At 46.5% G+C, this 19,075-nt stretch overlaps 1 protein-coding gene across 1 annotated transcript in view; it reads right to left on the bottom strand.

Annotated features, from left to right (window-relative positions):
* CENPT (centromere protein T) overlaps nt 1-19,075 on the bottom strand; it is a 365,158-nt gene that overhangs the window by 324,402 nt on the left and 21,681 nt on the right. The window contains exon 3 of the mRNA XM_082271075.1: nt 14,887-14,998. Within this exon, the coding sequence (XP_082127201.1) occupies nt 14,887-14,998 (112 nt within the window). The remainder of the gene's footprint in view (nt 1-14,886; nt 14,999-19,075) is intronic.

The raw sequence follows: 19,075 nt of genomic DNA, 5'->3' as shown, positions 1-19,075 counted from the left end.
AAATGGCTTAGATCCTTTCTCCTGCATACGGGAGGCATGAAAGGGCTGCCTGTGTGCTTAAAAATAAGGGTCCCGTCTGTAACGTGGAGACTTGCCCTTAGCGGATAGAGTACTCTTCCCACCTGTAAGCTCTTTGATAAGTTCATCCAAAGAAGAACTAAATAGGCGGTCCCCTGTAAAGGGGAGATCTGACAGAGCCTTTTTAGAAGCCTGGTCCGCAGACCAGCTTTTTAGCCACACCCTGCATCTAATGGTTACCCCTACCGCGGATACTCTAGCCACAAGAGGGTCGGCATCTAAAAGATGGTTCACATATAAATAGTAAGGCTTGGACCACTTAGTCCGTTAGCTCTGCTAGGCCTGGTAGTTCCGCTTCCAAATCACTTTTTAATAACTTTGCCCATTCTGTTACTGTCTGGGACACCAGAGTGATAGAGAAGACCGGTCTAAGTATTGAGTCTGCTATCACATGTAAGTGGCAGGACAGAGTCTCAATCCTTCTATCCACAGGGTCTTTAAAGACCGGAGACTCCTCCACCAGGGCCACAGTAGATTTGTTCAGTCTGGAGACCAGATGGTCCACCTTCGGTGGAACGGTCCATTTTTCGACCACAGCGCCCGCAGAGGGATAGCACCTCTTGAAGCGTTTCAGCACCACTAACGTGTTTAAAGGAGCCCCCACTGTTCAGTGAAAATTTTGACAAAAAATTCCAGACAAGGGAAAAACTTGCCCAACTTTAGGGATGTGCGTGTGCCAAAAGACATCTGCGTCCGACGCTGTAGAATTATCCACCATTTTTACAGTTTCCCGCACTCCAACTATAAGTGCCTCCACCAGCGCGTTTTCCCATGCGGCTGCAGATGAGGATATTTCATCCTCGCCATCAGAGTGCGATGACACAGATCCCTCCAGGTGACTAATGTGTGTGGCGGCCATATCAACCTCTGAATCTGAGGATACAGATGAGGCAGGTGAGGGCAGTGGGCACTTTCTACTAGTCCTTTTTAGGACCATATCAAATTTTGACATCAGGGTTTCCAAAACTGCCGTTAAGGCAGACCGGAGTTGCGACCCGGAGGTACCCACAACACCAAGGAGAGGATCTGTAGGCGATACTTGCTCCTGGGACTCCGTATTAAATCGGGGACAGCGCAGTGTCACTTTAATACTGCAAAAAACGGCCCCCACATCGCTGCCCCAGCGGTACTAAAAGTCCCAGCACACTAAACTGCGATATAGCAGAGAGAGAGCGACCTACAGGAACCCCAATAGACTCACCACTGCCCGATATTAGGGAGAGCAGAGCCAGTCTAAAGTGTTCAGAAAACGATCCTCACAGGAAGAGGAAGTACCTGGGTCAGCACCAAAGTTTAAAGCCTTGCCACTCACTGCTATGCAGCATTCTTGGGCTACGAGAAATGGCCAGCCAATGCATTTCATTGGGGAGACCACAATAAAATGGTCACCCAATGCATTTCAATAGGAAACTACTAAAAAATGGCTGCCGAGCCTTGTACAGCTGATCTACAAGAAAATAGCAGTGTCCTCTGCATGCCATGCAGTCTACAGGATCCCCTGAGGGGTCCAGCGATCTATCCAGCATAGGAGAGCCCTGCCCGGGACCCCCACTAGTACTAAACCCCCCCCGGATCACACCATGCGGGTTGGAAGATAACCCGAGGGTACGACCGTCCCAGGGAGGGGCCCACGTCCACCCCGAGACCGCCAGAGATATGGGGGGACACCACTCACCATACCACCGATATTCAGGTGGGTGCCACTCCGGACAGACCACCTCTCCACCCGAGATGGGGGTGCTGTGGGCCAAAGGGTATGCTGCGATTCAAGCCAAACTACGTCATGTGCGAGGCGTTTCATTTGCGGGTCAGTCCCCATCCAGTGGAGCTATGTCGTGGTGAGACCTAGCGCGGAGCTGCGACCTGCACACACTCGCTGGCCAGACTGGGAGACCATGAAGATCTAAAACATCCAGTCCGACTGTTGATTGTAGTTCTCTCAGGAACATAACTTTAAAAAAAAAAAAAAAAAAAAAAAGGTTCCCTTTTTACATAAAAAAACATGCTAGGACCGAAACCCCAGCAGGGAACTAGGTCCTTACTCCTTACTAGGCAGAAAAAAAATTGAATGCCTATAGCAGAGCGAGTGGGTGAATACCCCCAGGGACTGCCCCATAGGCGTGGTAAAGATTTTTCCTTCCTAGTGTTGTACTCCTGTAGGAGACAGCATAACCCAATGTTAAGAAGAATATAGAGCTGCATCTGTCAATGAACAATAGAGAAAACTTATTTTAATCTTATATAATTTCTAGTATTCCAACAATAGTTCCAGGCATCACCATGTTATACATAGTTACATTGGTCTATCTGGGATAGTATATAACATACCTGGCCAATGTCGCTCGAAGCTACTGAAGTAGAAGACACCGTTACTTCAGTGTTTACCACTTGCTTCTGGGTCCCGCGCTCAGAAGCTGCTCTCCAGCAGCGTTAACACAGGAGGGTCAGTCACTACGCATGTGCCATACAAAGAATGCTTTGCACTTCCTAAATTAATGCTCTGCTGAATGAATGCACAGAAATAACTACTTCAGTGATTTACAGCAGGATAAACCAAGCTGGACCATTAGAACTATGCATAACATGCCCATGCCTGGAATTCTTAAAAAAACGTAGACTCGCAGTACTTGTGGGGATATGCGACTGTCACGCATTTTATCTATATTTTTCTGAAGATGCATTTTAGTTTAGACTATTAGAGAAGTATGTGCAGGCCTCAGGAATTGATTTTTACCAGGGCATCATCTGGGACATATACAGTGCCTTGCGAACGTATTCGGCCCCCTTGAACTTTGTGACCTTTTGCCACATTTTAGGCTTCAAACATAAAGATATAAAACTTTTTTTTGAGAAGAAACAACAACAAGTGGGACACAATCATGAAGTGGAACTAAATTTATTGGATATTTCAAACTTTGTTAACAAATAAAAAAACTGAAAAATTGGGCGTGCAAAATTATTCAGCCCCTTTACTTTCAGTGCAGCAAACTCTCTCCAGAAGTTCAGTGAGGATCTCTGAATGATCCAATGTTGACCTAAATGACTAATGATGCTAAATAGAATCCACCTGTGTGTAATCAAGTCTCCGCATAAATGCACCTGCACTGTGATAGTCTCAGAGGTCCGTTTAAAGCGCAGAGAGCATCATGAAGAACAAGGAACACACCAGGCAGGTCCGAGATACTGTTGTGGAGAAGTTTAAAGCCGGATTTGGATACAAAATGATTTCCCAAGCTTTAAACATCCCAAGGAGCACTGTGCAAGCGATAATATTGAAATGGAAGGAGTATCAGACCACTGCAAATCTACCAAGACCTGGCCGTCCCTCTAAACTTTCAGCTCATAAAAGGAGAAGACTGATCAGAGATGCAACCAAGAAGCCCATGATCACTCTGGGTGAACTGCAGAGATCTACAGATGAGGTGGGAGACTCTGTCCATAGAACAACAATCAGTCGTATACTGCACAAATCTGGCCTTTATGGAAGAGTGGCAAGAAGAAAGCCATTTCTTAAAGATATCCATAAAAAGTGTTGTTTAAAGTTTGCTACAAGCCACCTGGGAGACACACCAAACATGTAGAAGAAGGTGCCCTGGTCAGATGAAACCAAAATCAAATTTTTTGGCAACAATGCAAAACGTTATGTTTGGCATAAAAGTAACACAGCTCATCACCCTGAACACACCATCCCCACTGTCAAACATGGTGGTGGCAGCATCATGGTTTGGGCCTGCTTTTCTTCAGCAGGGACAGGGAAGAAGGTTAAAATTGATGGGAAGATGGATGGAGCCAAATACAGGACCATTCTGGAAGAAAACCTGATGGAGTCTGCAAAAGACCTGAGACTGGGACGGAGATTTGTCTTCCAACAAGACAATGATCCAAAACATAAAGCAAAATCTACAATGGAATGGTTCACAAATAAACATATCCAGGTGTTAGAATGGCCAAGTCAAAGTCCAGACCTGAATCCAATCGAGAATCTGTGGAAAGAACTGAAAACTGCTGTTCACAAACGCACTCCATCCAACCTCACTGAGCTCGAGCCATTTTGCAAGGAGGAATGGGCAAAAATTTCAGTCTCTCGATGTGCAAAACTGATAGAGACATACCCCAAGCGACTTACAGCTGTCATCGCAGCAAAAGGACGCGCTACAAAGTATTAACTTAAGGGGGCTGAATAATGTTGCACGCCCAATTTTTCAGTTTTTTATTTGTTAAAGTTTGAAATATCCAATAAATTTCGTTCCACTTCATGATTGGGTCCCACTTGTTGATTCTTCACAAAAAAATACAGTTTTATATATTTATGTTTGAAGCCTGAAATGTGGCAAAAGGTCGAAAAGTTCAAGGGGGCCGAATACTTTCGCAAGGCACTGTAGGTGAGAATGTCAAAGTAGATCAAAACACATTTACTAAAATCTCATAAGAATTAACATGTCAATTGAATTAGAAAATTTGCTTTAAAATCTCCAAATTTAAAAATAATAATTCTGGTTACTCTTACCAAGGTCTTTGTTCAGGCACTTCCTGTTGTGGTGATAATTTTCTCAAATTTGTGCTCATGCATTAGCTTCCTTTCGCACACAACAGTGAGAGGGATGGATAACCGTGCACAAATAAAAATGGAATCTTTATTAGAAAAAAATAAAACATCCCAAGACAGCTCCACAGAGGAACCAGGTTAACGAATTTCATGCCAGCAGGCGTTTACTCATAACATTCTGCAAGTTATGAGTAAGCACCTGCTGGAGTGAAACGCATTAACATGGCTTCTCTAAGGAGCTGTGCTGTTGCTGAGGACATTTTTATAATAAAGAGTCTGAACCTTAATTTATCATACTTGTGTGGTTATCCGTCTTTATTATCATTATAGGCTTAGGTTATAATACAATCAGACTTTGCCATACAACTTCATTGAACTGGATCTGACTCTGAGCCTACTATACCAGGCCCTTTGAGACTGGTGTGAATCTTGAGGGGAAAAGCCTATGCCAAAATTTTAAAAGAAAAATGGCGTAGGGTCCCCCTCAAAATCCAGACCCTTATCCAAGCATGCAGCCTGGCAGGTCAGGCAAGGCCCCCACCACCTACTGGGCCACACCAGGCCACATGCCCTCAACATAGGCGAAGGGCTGCTTTAGGGCAGGGAGGCCCCCAGATCCTGGCAACCTCCCATGTGAATAAGTATGGAGTACATTGTACCCCTACCCATTCACCCAAAAAAGTGTCAAAGATAAAAAAAACAGTACACAGGTTTTTGACAAAGTCCTTTATTTAACCACTTTACAACCGGAGGATTTTCCTGCTGTACGTCCAGGCCACTTTTTGCGATTCGGCACTGTGCGGTAATGCAACGCCGTACCCAAACGAAATTTAGGTCTTTTTTTTCCCCCACAAACAGAGCTTTCTTTTGGTGGTATTTGATCACCTCTGCGCTTCTTATTTTTTGCGATATTGATAAAAAAATGCGAAAATTTTGAAAAATAACATTTCTCTTACGTCCTCCGACAGTCGCCGCCTCCTCTAAGTCCTCACTGATGGGTATTGTCTTCCTATCCGTAGGAATAGCTAGGCATATAGACTTAGTCCAAAGACAAAAGGCATTAGCATATACACACCCACGGGGGCTGTCCCATCCGGTCAATACCCCCCCTGCATCACCACTCCCAAGTTTTAATTTGCCCAGCGTCAGGAATAGTCAGGCTACCTTGTGCTGGGGCTTCAGTCTCAGCCTTCCTAAATCTTTTATTTGATTTTCTTTTTAAATGTCAGTTTTTTTCTCTCACTTTACTAGCTGTTCATTTTGTCAGCTTTAGTGTTAGTTTATTCTTCGGATGAAGATGGATCATGCGGTGCTGGGATTCGGACTGGCCGCCCTGGTTCTCCAGGGCACAGAGGGTCAGATGGACCCCCAGCCCGCCATCGAGCGTTCAGCTATGGCTCGCCCTGGCATTAAGAACGACCCATCCCTGTTCGCTGCAGGGATGCAGCCGTGAGGTGGCTACCTCACAGGACTCATCTGCGCTGCTGCAGCGTCATGTCCCTGGCTCACGGCACTCCCTGTCAGATGTGGACAGAGGTTTATCCGTGCATGGAGGCTCCCCACGCCATCGGGTACAGGTAAGTACTTTCTGTGTGGGGCCTTCTGTCTGGGGTGGCAGTCTGTGTTGCTGTGTGTCCCCATGTCTGTGCCTGTGTGACTCCCTGTGCGATCCCTGCGGGGTTCACTTTGTGCAGATCTGTATGTTTTGCCAGGGGTCCCTGTGTCACCTTAGGTGCTTGTTTGGGGGTACAGACTTGTGTGTGGTGCGGCGGCCGCTGCGGGGGTTATTTTGCGCGGCCCGCCATGTTTTTACTCTGCACACGTGTATGGCCCCTCTGGGGAGAGTATACAGGTCGTTTTAGCGCCATCCGCCGCCATTTTGTGGGCGGTAGAACGATCGGTTCGGCCGCATGTCGGCGGCCATCTTGGCGTAGCCTCCTATGCATCCCTATGGGGCAGCCATTTTCCCTGGGGTCTGGCTTATAGCCAGCCCCCTCCAGCAGCATTTCCTTTTCCTCACAGGCAGCAAGGACTCAGGTAGCAACGATCTGCGGGCTCTGCAGTTTATCTCGCTCAGTCTTCTTCTGCATACTGCTTCTGGCTCAGTTTTCTTTCTCCTTTTGGGGGTCTTCATAGCTGTGACAGTAGAGGTGGGCTGCACACTCCACAGCGCTATTTAAAGGGACAGTACACTATTTTTTTCTTTTTTTTGCACTGTACTTTTTTCAGAACTTGAGCCATGGATTCTCAGGAAAGCAAGTTTCCTCCAGCTTTAGTGGGGGGCCCCAGTTCTCCTGTGGCCCCGCTGCGACCTGATCTGGCTGCTGTAGTTGCGACTTTAGCTGTCTCTCTCTTCTGACTCAGATGGGGATATGGCTGCTGCTGCGAGCGTGCCCTTTTAGGGTCCCGCTCATCCTTAGACCCCGCGGGGTCTGAGGGGGAGGCTGAAGTGGAGGGTGTTGATACATCCTCCCCAGGGTCACCTGAAGAACGGGCGACCATGGATGAGTTGATTATTTCGGTTAAGGATACCTTACATTTGGAGGATGAGCCCAGTCCTCTGGGCGCTGTGTCCTCGTTTGGGACGCACAGGACCCGCAAGTCTGTGCAGGTTTTTCCCTGCCCAGCAGAATTTCATTACACTGTTAATGAAATGTGTGGCGCACGTTAAAACGTCCATTCCTGGTACCCAGTCGGTTCAAATTGCTTTATCCTTTTGCGCCGGCTACGGAATCGCGATGGTGTGTGCCTCCACAGGTAGATCACACTGTGGCCGTGCTGAACAAGGCTACCTTGGTTCCTACTGAGGATACCCCGGTTTTCCGGGATCCCACGGACCGGCGGTTGGAGTCTCTGGCCGCCATTCCTATACGGTGGCGGGTTCCCTGCTCAAACCCGTTTTCGCGTCCGTTATGGTGGCTCAGGCGGTGGCTGATTGGATTAAAGTGCTCAGAAGCAACCTTGTGTCGGATGACGTGCCGCCTGCCCAACTGGACATGGTGGACCAGATCCACCAGGGAGTCATGTATTTGTGTGATGCAGCCTTAAATGAGGCCCCTTTGGTTGCTCGCCTCTCGAGTGTCGCGGTACTCAACCGGCGACTGATATGGCTGAAGAGCTGGTCGGCCGACCAGTCCTCAAGGAAAACAGTGGCTGATTTTCCCTATGCTGGCTCTCGCCTTTTTGGCGAGGCATTGGATACCCTGGTAAAAGGCGTCACGGGGGGCAAGAGCACTATGCTCCCCCAGAACCCGAAAAACAAGTCTTTCCGAGGCAAGCGGGGTTCTGCGCCTAGATCTAATCAGGGGTCCTTTCGTGCCTTTCGGAACCAATCCAAGGGCAAGCCCTTCAAGGCCCAGGGCAACCAGAAGAAACAATAAGGTGTAGCCACCCTTCTCCTGCGCTTGGTATCCAGACCCCTTGACCACACACTTCACGGGACTGACAACTGGCTTCTCAGATGGCTAAGGTCTTGCTGCCCTTACGGACTGGGGTAGTCCACCGATACTATAGGCAAAAAAGAACAAAAAAGGGCGCACCGACCTAGCGCATTATCCTCAATAAAAGGCTTTATTTAAATAACATAAAAAATGGCTACTCACAGACGTAGATAAAGGTATAGCATATCAAGCTGAATTGCTCAAAAGTCCGTGTTTAGTCCATATAAGCGTCCATGATGAGATGACTGACGCGTTTCGAGGACCAGCCTCTTCCTCAGAGTCACTGTGTCATGACTGTCTCTTTGGTTTAAATATATAATATATTTAAACCAAAGAGACAGTCATGACACAGTGACTCTGAGGAAGAGGCTGGTCCTCGAAACGCGTCAGTCATCTCATCATGGACGCTTATATGGACTAAACACGGACTTTTGAGCAATTCAGCTTGATATGCTATACCTTTATCTACGTCTGTGAGTAGCCATTTTTTATGTTATTTAAATAAAGCCTTTTATTGAGGATAATGCGCTAGGTCGGTGCGCCCTTTTTTGTTCTTTTTTGCAACCAGAAGAAACCCTGGGCGGGTAAGCAGAAGACCGGCAATGCCGGCTCGGCGGGACTTTCCACCTCTGCCTGAAGGGGCGCCCTCACCCATTTCAGGGGTGGGGGGACGTTTGCGCGGTTTCCTCCAGCCTTGGCTGCTCCGGATTTCGGACAGGTGGGTCCAGGAAATCGTTCGATCAGGTTACAAGATCGAATTCCTTTCCAGGCCGGCGGACAGATTCTTCCCCTCAAATCTTCATCTGCTTGCGGGGCGTCTGCAGGATTTGCATCAAGCGGTGCAGGACCTGCTTGCTCAGGGGCTGATTGTCCCGGTGCCTCATCGGGACAGGTTTCGGGGGTTTTATTCAAATCTGTTCACTGTGCCCAGGAAGGAGGGCAAAGTGCGTCCTATTCTGGACCTGAAAGCACTGAACCGCTTCCTGCATGTTCGGAAGTTTCGAATGGAGTCTCTCCGTTTGGTAGTGGCCTCCTTGAGTCCGGGAGAATTCCTGGCTTCGATAGATCTGAAGGATGCGTACCTGCACATCCCCATTTTCGAGGGTCATCAGCGGTACCTTCGGTTCGCTATCGCAGAGGACCACTACCAGTTTGTGGCGTTACCGTTCGGTCTCGCTTCGGCACTCAGGGTGTTTACCAAGGTGTTGGCACCGGTTCTGGGCCTGCTGCGGGCCCAGGGCATTGCGGTCCTGGGGTACCTGGACGATCTCCTTCTGCGATCGCGTGCCAGTCAGGACCTTGTGCGCGATTTGTCCATCACGCTACAGACGCTCCAGGAGTTCGGGTGGACCATCAACGCTCAAAAATCAGCGTTGTCTCTGTCGCTTCGACTTCCCTATCTGGGAATGGTTCTGGACTCTGCTCAGGCAAGGGTATTCTTGCCGGAGGACAAGCTCCGGACTTTGCGGGAGGAAATCCGGTCCCTCAGGGACAATCCGTCCTCGTCACTCATGCATGCGGGGCCTGGGGTTGATGGTGTCGGCCTTCGAGGCCATTCCCTTTGCCCAGTTCCACACGCGGGCTCTCCAGACGGAGATCCTGGCCAGGTGGGACAGACTTCCTCAGTCCTTGGATCTGGATGTCTCCTTGAGTCGCCGGACCAGATTGGCTCTTCTGTGGTGGATCCGGTCCCCGACGGTGGCGGAAGGCAAGTCCTTCCGCCCGTTGGTGTGGACAGTGGTTACCACGGACGCCAGCCTGTCGGGCTGGGGTGGAGTCCTGGGCAACCTGTCTGCCCAGGGCACTTGGTCGGAGGAGGAATCCTCCCTCCCGATAAATGTGCTGGAACTACAAGCGATAAAACTCTGTCTCTTCCAGTGGTCGGACCGTCTCCGGGGCCTGCCTGTTCGCGTACAGATGGACAATGCTACCGCGGTGGCTTACATTAACCACCAGGGGGGCACCAGGAGAGCTCGAGCGGCCCGGGAGGTGACCGACATTCTGTCTTGGGCCGAGACTCATGTCCCGGCGATTTCGGCAGTTCACATTCCGGGTGTGGAGAATTGGCAGGCAGACTATCTGAGGCGCCAGACCCTGGACCAGGGGGAATGGTCCCTACACCCGGAGGTTTTTCAGATGCTGTGTGCGAAGTGGGGATCCCCAGACGTGGATCTGTTCGCATCCCGGCTAAATCGAAAGGTGGGAAGGTTCGTGGCAAGAACGCGTGATCCGTTGGCGGACGCCTCGGATGCGTTGGTGGCCCCTTGGCATCAGTATCGTCTGATGTACGCCTTTCCTCCGATTCAGTTACTATACCGGTTCCTTCGCAGATTGGTCTCGGAACCGCACATGGTGATTCTGGTGGCGCCGGACTGGCCTTGCCGGTCTTGGTACGCCGACGTGGTTCACCTGGCAGTGGCGTCTCCGTGGCATCTGCCTCTGCGGGAAGATCTCCTGTCTCAAGGTCCGATCTTCCATCCTGCTTCACAGTCGCTGGCTTTAACGGCCTGGCTGTTGAGACCCAGGTCTTGAAGGACAAGGGTCTATCTCCTGAGGTTATTCCTACCCTGATCAAGGCTAGGAAATCCTCCTCTGGTATGATTTATTACCGTACCTGGAAAGCCTATTTCGCCTGGTTTGAGTCCAGGGGGTTCTCCCCTCGTTCTTACTCAGTGTCGAGAATTTTTGGCTTTCCTCCAGTCTGGAGTGGATCAGCGCCTGGCGCTGGCCACGATAAAGGGCCAAGTGTCTGCACTGGCTGTTCTTTTCCAACGCCCTTTGGCGTCTCGTTCTTTGGTGCGCACCTTCATTCAAGGTGTGCGACATCTGGCTCCTCCCAGGAAGGAGCCTTTGCATCCATGGGACTTGAACTTGAGCAGGCTTACGCCTTGAGGGAACTGGTTCCGCCCTTCCCTGTTAAGGCGCACTCTACCAGGTCTTTGAGTGCATCTTAGGCCTATTGGCATCGGGCCTCGGTGGCCCAGGTGTGCAAGGCGGCGACTTGGTCGTCGGTGCACACTTTTTCCAAGTTCTACAAAGACGTTCTGGTGTCAGCTGATGCTTCTTTTGGCCGCAAAGTTCTCAGTGCGGCTGTGCCATGATGGACCCTTGATTTTTTTCTCTGGGTCCCTGGCTGTTGGCATTTGCTTTCCTGGGCTGTTGCTCCTGTTGAGCATTGTTTTTTTCTGTTGCCCAGTTGGTTCTTGCGGTGCATGTAAGATTCCTTTCCCTGATGTGGGTACTGCGTTGCCTTTTTCTACGGTTGCGTCTCCCACCCCTCATGTCTATACTGCTTTGGGACATCCCATCAGTGAGGACTTAGAGGAGGCGGCGACTGTCGGAGGACGTAAGAGAAAATTGAATTTTTGTAAAATCATACCTGTAAAATTTCTTTCTCTGAGTCCTCCGACAGTCGCCGCCCCCCCCCCCCCCCTCTTTTGGGGTTCTTATTACCTACTGCTATGCTACCAAACTGAGTTGGAAGTGGTGATGCAGGGGGGGTATTGACCGGATGGGACAGCCCCCGTGGGTGTGTATATGCTAATGCCTTTTGTCTTTGGACTAAGTCTATATGCCTAGCTATTCCTAAGGATAGGAAGACAATACCCATCAGTGAGGACTTAGAGGATGCGGCGACTGTCGGAGGACTCAGAGAAAGGAATTTTACAGGTAAGATTTTACAAAAATTCAGTTTTTTCTTCTTTGAAAGTTAAAAAATATCCAATATATTAAATTTTTGTCATATATTAAGGCCAAAATGTATTTAGCTACATGTCTTTGACAAAAAAAATCTCAATGAGCGTATTTTTAACAGCTTTAAGACCGGAAGATTTTACCCCATTCCTGACCAGGCCATATTTTGCGATTCGGCACTGCGTTACTTTAACAGACAATTGCGCAGTCGTGCGATGCTGTACCCAAATTAAACGTATGTCCTTTTTTTTCCCCCACAAATAGAGCTTTCTTTTGATCACCTGTGCGATTTTTACTTTTTGCGCTATATACAAAAAAAGAGCGACAATTTTGAAAAAAAAACAATATTTTTCACATTTTTCTTATATGAAATTCCCCCCAAAAAAAAAAAAAAAAAGTAAAAATCAAAATTTAACATTTTAGGCCAATTTGTTTTCTGCTACATATTTTTGGTAAAAAAAAAAAAAAAACGCAATAAGCGTATTTTGATTGGTTTGCGCAAAAGTTATCGCAGCTACTAACTACGGGAAATTTATGTCATTTTTATTGTTTTTTTTTTAACTAGTAATGGCGACGATCTGCGTTTTTTTTTTGCGGGACTGCGACATTGCGGCGGACAGATCGGACCCTTGATTGACATTTTTGACACTTTTGGGGGTACCACTGACATTACTACAGTAATCAGTGCTATAAATATGCACTGTTAATGTAAAAATGACACTGGCAGGGAAGGGCTTAACTTTTATTGGTGATCAAGGGGTTAATGTATGCCTGGTGCTTACCAACGTGTGTGGGGGGAGGGCACTGTGTGACACAGGCACAGATCGCAGGTTCAGCTATGCTGAATCCTGTAATCTGTCACTGTTTGTCACTTAGGAGATCCGCCCGCTTTGTTTACACAAGCGGGTGGACCTCCACACTCGATCCCCGACGATCGGGGAAGAGCGGCGGTGATCACCCCTGGCCCGACTCCCGCTGTGACTGAATGCAGCGGGAGCGAGCCTCTGGCGGCGCGCGCGCCGCCCACAAGGGGAGGAGTCCAGCGACGTAGGTCTACGTCGCTGGACAGAATCGAGCCACTTTGCCACAGTACCAGCTCAGTGAGCGGTCGCCAAGTGGTTATAATAAAGAATGTCCCCCTTCATAGTTCCGTGTCTTCTTTTTCTGAATAAGTCATCTCCCTCCGCTGACATCTTCTTCATCTGGGTCTTCTCCCAACGCTGGCTACCGCTGTTGTTTTCCGGCTCACGCGGTTTTCCATTTCTTAAATAGCCATACGGTGACGTCACACGAATACCCTGCCCATTTGTGATGTCATCACCCCATCATGCCCCAGGCAGTGACTTCACCGGATGGCCACTCCCCATGGCTATATAAGAAAAAGACATCGGGAGCAAGCATCCGGAGAAGACAGCAGAGGGAGAGGAAAAAAAGGTCAGCAGAGGGAGAAGGACCAGAGGAAAAAGACTTAAGTGGAAGGGGAAGGACCGGAGGAAGAAGATATCACCGGAGGAAAAAAAAAAGAAGGACATTGTAGCTTTGACGGGGACATTCTTAATTTTTATTAAAGAACTTGTGAAAAACCTGTGTACTGTTTATTTTTTACACTTTTTTGGGTGAATGAGGGGTACAATGTACCCCATACTCCTTCACATTTGGGGGAGGGCAGGCACCTGGGGGCCCCCATGTTAAAGGGGGCCTTACAGATTTGGAAAAGCCCCCTGCCCGCAGACCCCCAGAACCAACACCCCAACGTTGTCGGGAAGAGGCCCTTGTCCCCATCCACATGAGGACAAGGTGCTTTGGGTGGGGGGCACAGAGCCCCCCTTCACCAAGTACCCATCCTCCCCCCCCATGTTGAGGGCATGTGGCCAGGTATGGTCCAGGAGCGGGTGGGGGGGGATTGAGGGGTTACTCGCACATTCTCCCCCTTTTCTGACCTGCCGGGCTGCCTGCTCAGATAAAGGTCTGGTCTGGATTTTTTTTTTTGGGGGGGAAATACCACGCATGGGGTTTACCCTTAAATCCATACCAGACCCAAAAAGTGAATATTACGTGGAAGTCCGACACTAAGTCGTAGGGCAAGTTGGATCAGAAGTCATTCAAATTCCATGTCAGAGCAGTGTAGACCTGGCTTGACACAAATACGAGAAAAAAAAAAAGACACTGACCTTGAGAGAAACACTGACCCTGATCAAATCTCGATCTAGGTATTTTTAGAAAAAGAAGGGAAAAAAAAAAAAAAAAAGAAGAAAGAAAGATCTCCATTCACAGGGAAAAAACACAAAACAGGAGTGGGATTCACAGTGACTTATCACTGTCATAGCCAATCAAAGGCTATCACAGCAATCAGGTGACACGGAATCGGGAGCTCCGGGTCCCAGGGCTCTCCGTGAGACCCTAATCTCTGTGCTGGCACAGCACAAAGGGATATACGCAAATATGCAGGCCCATGCAAAAAAGCCCAGTCCAGTGGGGCCGCATATTTGCGTACGGTCGGGAGTGAAGGGGTTAAATGATAGCCTGGAACTCTTTGCATCCATGATCAGGAATCTTGCAGACTTGTCAGAGTATCGGTCTGCTTGTACTTCGTAGGGCATACAGATACACACTGACAGGAAGACATATTGAACTACCAGAGTGCTCAACAGCGCACCCTGGTAGTTAATTGAGAACTACAAGCCGACAGCTGCAAAGGGGTGTTTCTTTTTTTTTTTTTTTTTTAAATAGTGACAGCGAGCGGGGGAAGAAGTTTGCTGTCAAGTAGATGCAGCGGGTCGGGGAAATGCTGCTGGAGTGGAATCGGGTGAAACATGGAACATGTTCCCAAAGGTGAATTTTAACGAATGATGTATATTAATAGATTTGTCTCTGGATGTACCTTATTGGTTTCTTTCACTGCTTCCTTACTTGTACTATAAATATCTTTAACCAAACTATTGAACAGGAAAAATAAGGGGAAAAGGCAATTCTTTCTGATACACAGTGCTTTAGTTAACTGACCAGCATCCTGTTAGGAATTAGATCTACTTTAAACACTCAATTCTCTGACCAGATCTTTTCAAAGCCCCACTCTTTTAGCTTTCTGGGAGCTAGCTCTAAAAAAGCAGCAAGTTGATTAGAACATACCCGTCTTCCAATTGATTGCCTCACTCTTGCCTTCATCTTACTTCTCAGACTCATTGTTGGAGATGTAGGAATCGTCTCTTGATGTATGCGAGACACAGATGCAGGACGGATACTAAGAAATGAAAGCAAATTTTTGCTGATAACTAAAAGATTTTAGGTTAAAATGCGATTAACAATAGGAAACTAAAGCAAAAACAAATTTTAATCTGTTGAGTAATGAAATGTGTTGATAACAGGGTATTCTTGAGGCTTCCTAGCAGCACCAGTACGTGGGCAGAGTGAAATTTGCGGGTAATACAGGATGCTGTCTACCACTGAATTTGTGTACATGCTATACAGAGCATGGATGGACTCTGCAACCACAGATAAATTACAATTCTTTTTCGGGATCTTTACGGCAACCAACATTTATATTACGATTCGATTATTCGCACTGCAATCGCACCAAACACGCACAGGACCCTTTTTTTATCAGCAGCAGAATCGGATCGCATGGTGGTTCACACTAGTGCGATCTGATTCTGTGCGAACGTGCAGATCGCACTGCGATATGCGATCTCAACTGGGGGTGTCGTTAACTTTTAATTGTGAACTTTTAAGTGTGAACTGCCAGGGGTGCGGATGCGATGCAGGAACGCGCTGCATATTCACAGCGTTCCTGCATCGCAGAAGTGTGAACCGGGACTCTCACATTTTGAATGACACTCAGTCATGCAACACTGTACCTATATGAAATGTTTGTCCTTTTTTGTAACACAAATGGAGCCTTTTGGTGGTATGTAGAGGAAAAAAGAAGAAGTGCTTGGCGCTGCCAATATATGCGTTAGAAGTGTGGAAGGTAGAAACTAGTATAAAGAACACAGATGTCACAAATATTATAAATATTATGCACGATTGAAAAAAGTGATGGATGTTAGATAAATAAGTGAGGTATTAAATGAGGTAAAAACAGGAATAAAGTGTAAGAGCATAAAACCTAAAACCCAATATTTAAATGTATGCAGAAAAATAAATAGGTATGCAAAAATGAATGAATAGAAAATGACATATACATCCACAATATACTCTAGTAAAAAATATATATATATAGTGCCCTTCAAGTGAGGGTGAAGTGGTGGTGTTAAAACAATAAATAAATATATAAATTCAGAAATGGTATTATAGTGCAGTGAATATTTGGTGATATGTAACACAGGTGTATAAGTGATAATAAAAAGGTAAAGTAGAAAAAATTAGTAAATATAAATTAATTTACAGTGACTCGAGTGACCAAAAAGTGACGTGTGCAAAAAAGGAGGAGAAACCTCAATCCCAAGCCTGGGAAGAGAGAGTGCCCAATATGGTTCCCCAAAATGACAATGGGGTGGGCCACAGATGAAAGAAAATAAATCCAAAAAATTAATAATAAAAAATGCTGAAAAAATATAAAATGGTGGCTAGGTGATTGTTACGCAAAATATCTCAAGATCAATAGTGTGCTAGTGAAAAAATGCGCAAAGAATGTGGTCAAAAATGCATAAGAAAAAACATCCACTGAGTCCTTAAAAAGCGCATAGAGGTATAACAGTCCAAAATGGTGATGAGGTGCCAAAATCGCAGGTGCGACCGGTTGGATGGTTCTTAGAGTGAAGACTATGGTGCTCCCCTATTCAATGGGTCCGGTGCTCCCCTTTCTAGTAAATACCGAGCTTACCAGAAAGTACTACCCCTACAGGGGTAGAGCGCAGGTCGATATTTGTAGGGATCGCTCCCAGAGCAGAGGGGTCCGGTCACCTGGTCCACTTCTAATATTCCAATTGCCCGAGTCACAACTACTTGGCGTGTTAGTAGGGGTGTTCCAACATTAATGCTCCAACCAAGCCATTCCAGGACATGTGTATAAATAAAGAAAGATGCCTCCAAATGGTGAAATACCGCTAGACTTTTATTAAAACATCCAAGATAAAAGCAGGTACTCACATAAAAACAATGCTAACGATCCCTCAGGACTTAGGAGCCGCAAGGTCCTCTCTGGCGGTGGGGTGATGAACGGTAAGCGTTCTCCCGACCGGAGCTGTGTCCCGAGCCGATCAATACAATGCAAGCGGAAGTGATGCGGTGCGCACTCTACATGTTTCGTCGTATGACGTCATCAGGAGTAGCGCTGGCCACATCAATTCCGCTTCCTTAAATGTAGAGTGGTTGCCAGGCAACCCGATTCAACTAAAAACGCCTATTGGTCAGCGGACCGATCAGAAAAAAGCTGGGAGTATGATCATCTGTTGCTAGGAAGAACCTCCTAATACAATGCACATTAATCCGAGGGCCAATCAGAAAAAACGGTTGTCCTTTGTCATCAGTTGCTGGGAGAAAACTGATGCTGATTGGCTCCTACGATAAGTGGCGAGGATATTCACTACACAGGGGATTTCCGGTTGGTTAAGCCAGCCCCGGAACTGTCAGCAGACTAGGTGATGATGCTTATTCATAAAGGACGATGTATACTCAGCAATAAATGATGGTAAACGGTTCTAAATTAGTCCGGAAAAAGGGACACAAAAAAGGAAACAAAAAACGGAAACAAAAAACAAAAACTGTGGAACAAGAAATCTAATACTAGAAAAATGCCCTCATTATAACTCCGAATGAATCCGATAATCATAATGAGAAGTCTGGTAGCCTGGCAATCATTCCATGTCTGTATAAGTATAACATCTTTCTTTATTTATACACATGTCCTGGAATGGCTTGGTTGGAGCATTAATGTTGGAACACCCCTACTAACACGCCAAGTAGTTGTGACTCGGGCAATTGGAATATTAGAAGTGGACCAGGTGACCGGACCCCTCTGCTCTGGGAGCGATCCCTACAAATATCGACCTGCGCTCTACCCCTGTAGGGGTAGTACTTTCTGGTAAGCTCGGTATTTACTAGAAAGGGGAGCACCGGACCCATTGAATAGGGGAGCACCATAGTCTTCACTCTAAGAACCATCCAACCGGTCGCACCTGCGATTTTGGCACCTCATCACCATTTTGGACTGTTATACCTCTATGCGCTTTTTAAGGACTCAGTGGATGTTTTTTCTTATGCATTTTTGACCACATTCTTTGCGCATTTTTTCACTAGCACACTATTGATCTTGAGATATTTTGCGTAACAATCACCTAGCCACCATTTTATATTTTTTCAGCATTTTTTATTATTAATTTTTTGGATTTATTTTCTTTCATCTGTGGCCCACCCCATTGTCATTTTGGGGAACCATATTGGGCACTCTCTCTTCCCAGGCTTGGGATTGAGGTTTCTCCTCCTTTTTTGCACATGTCACTTTTTGGTCACTCGAGTCACTGTAAATTAATTTATATTTACTAATTTTTTCTACTTTACCTTTTTATTATCACTTATACACCTGTGTTACATATCACCAAATATTCACTGCACTATAATACCATTTCTGAATTTATATATTTATTTATTGTTTTAACACCACCACTTCACCCTCACTTGAAGGGCACTATATATATATATTTTTTACTAGAGTATATTGTGGATGTATATGTCATTTTCTATTCATTCATTTTTGCATACCTATTTATTTTTCTGCATACATTTAAATATTGGGTTTTAGGTTTTATGCTCTTACACTTTATTCCTGTTTTTACCTCATTTAATACCTCACTTATTTATCTAACATCCATCACTTTTTTCAATCGTGCATAATATTTATAATATTTGTGACATCTGTGTTCTTTATACTAGTTTCTACCTTCCACACTTCTAACGCATATATTGGCAGCGCCAAGCACTTCTTCTTTTTTCCTCTATATATCCAATATAATCTCTAGTGGGTTATATTCTGAAGTGGGCTGCAGCCAATCGCTTTTTTCTACCCCCTCCCTTCGATATTATCCTAAGCGCGGATTCTTTTCCACTTTTGGTGGTATGTAATCACCACTGGGATTTTTCCTTTTTTTTTTTTTTTTTTTTTTTTATAGTGCAAAAAAAGATTGAAAATGTTGTAAAAGAAGTAAAAAAAAAAAGTAAGTTAGACTTACAGGTAACTCCTTTTCTGAGAGTCTTCCAGGACAGCCCATGAGACATAGGGCTCCTCCTACCAGGACAGTAAACAAATTAACCCCAATAAAATAAAAGGCGTTGCCCTAGTCCTCACCTTCAGTATTCTCGATAACCGTAGGACATCCAGTAA

The sequence above is a fragment of the Pelophylax lessonae genome (genome assembly GCF_965119305.1).
Source record: "Pelophylax lessonae genome assembly, chromosome: 10".
Classification (NCBI taxonomy): Eukaryota; Metazoa; Chordata; class Amphibia; order Anura; family Ranidae; genus Pelophylax; species Pelophylax lessonae.
Note: the sequence above shows the minus strand (reverse complement) of the source record. Positions and strands in the feature narration are given on the sequence as shown.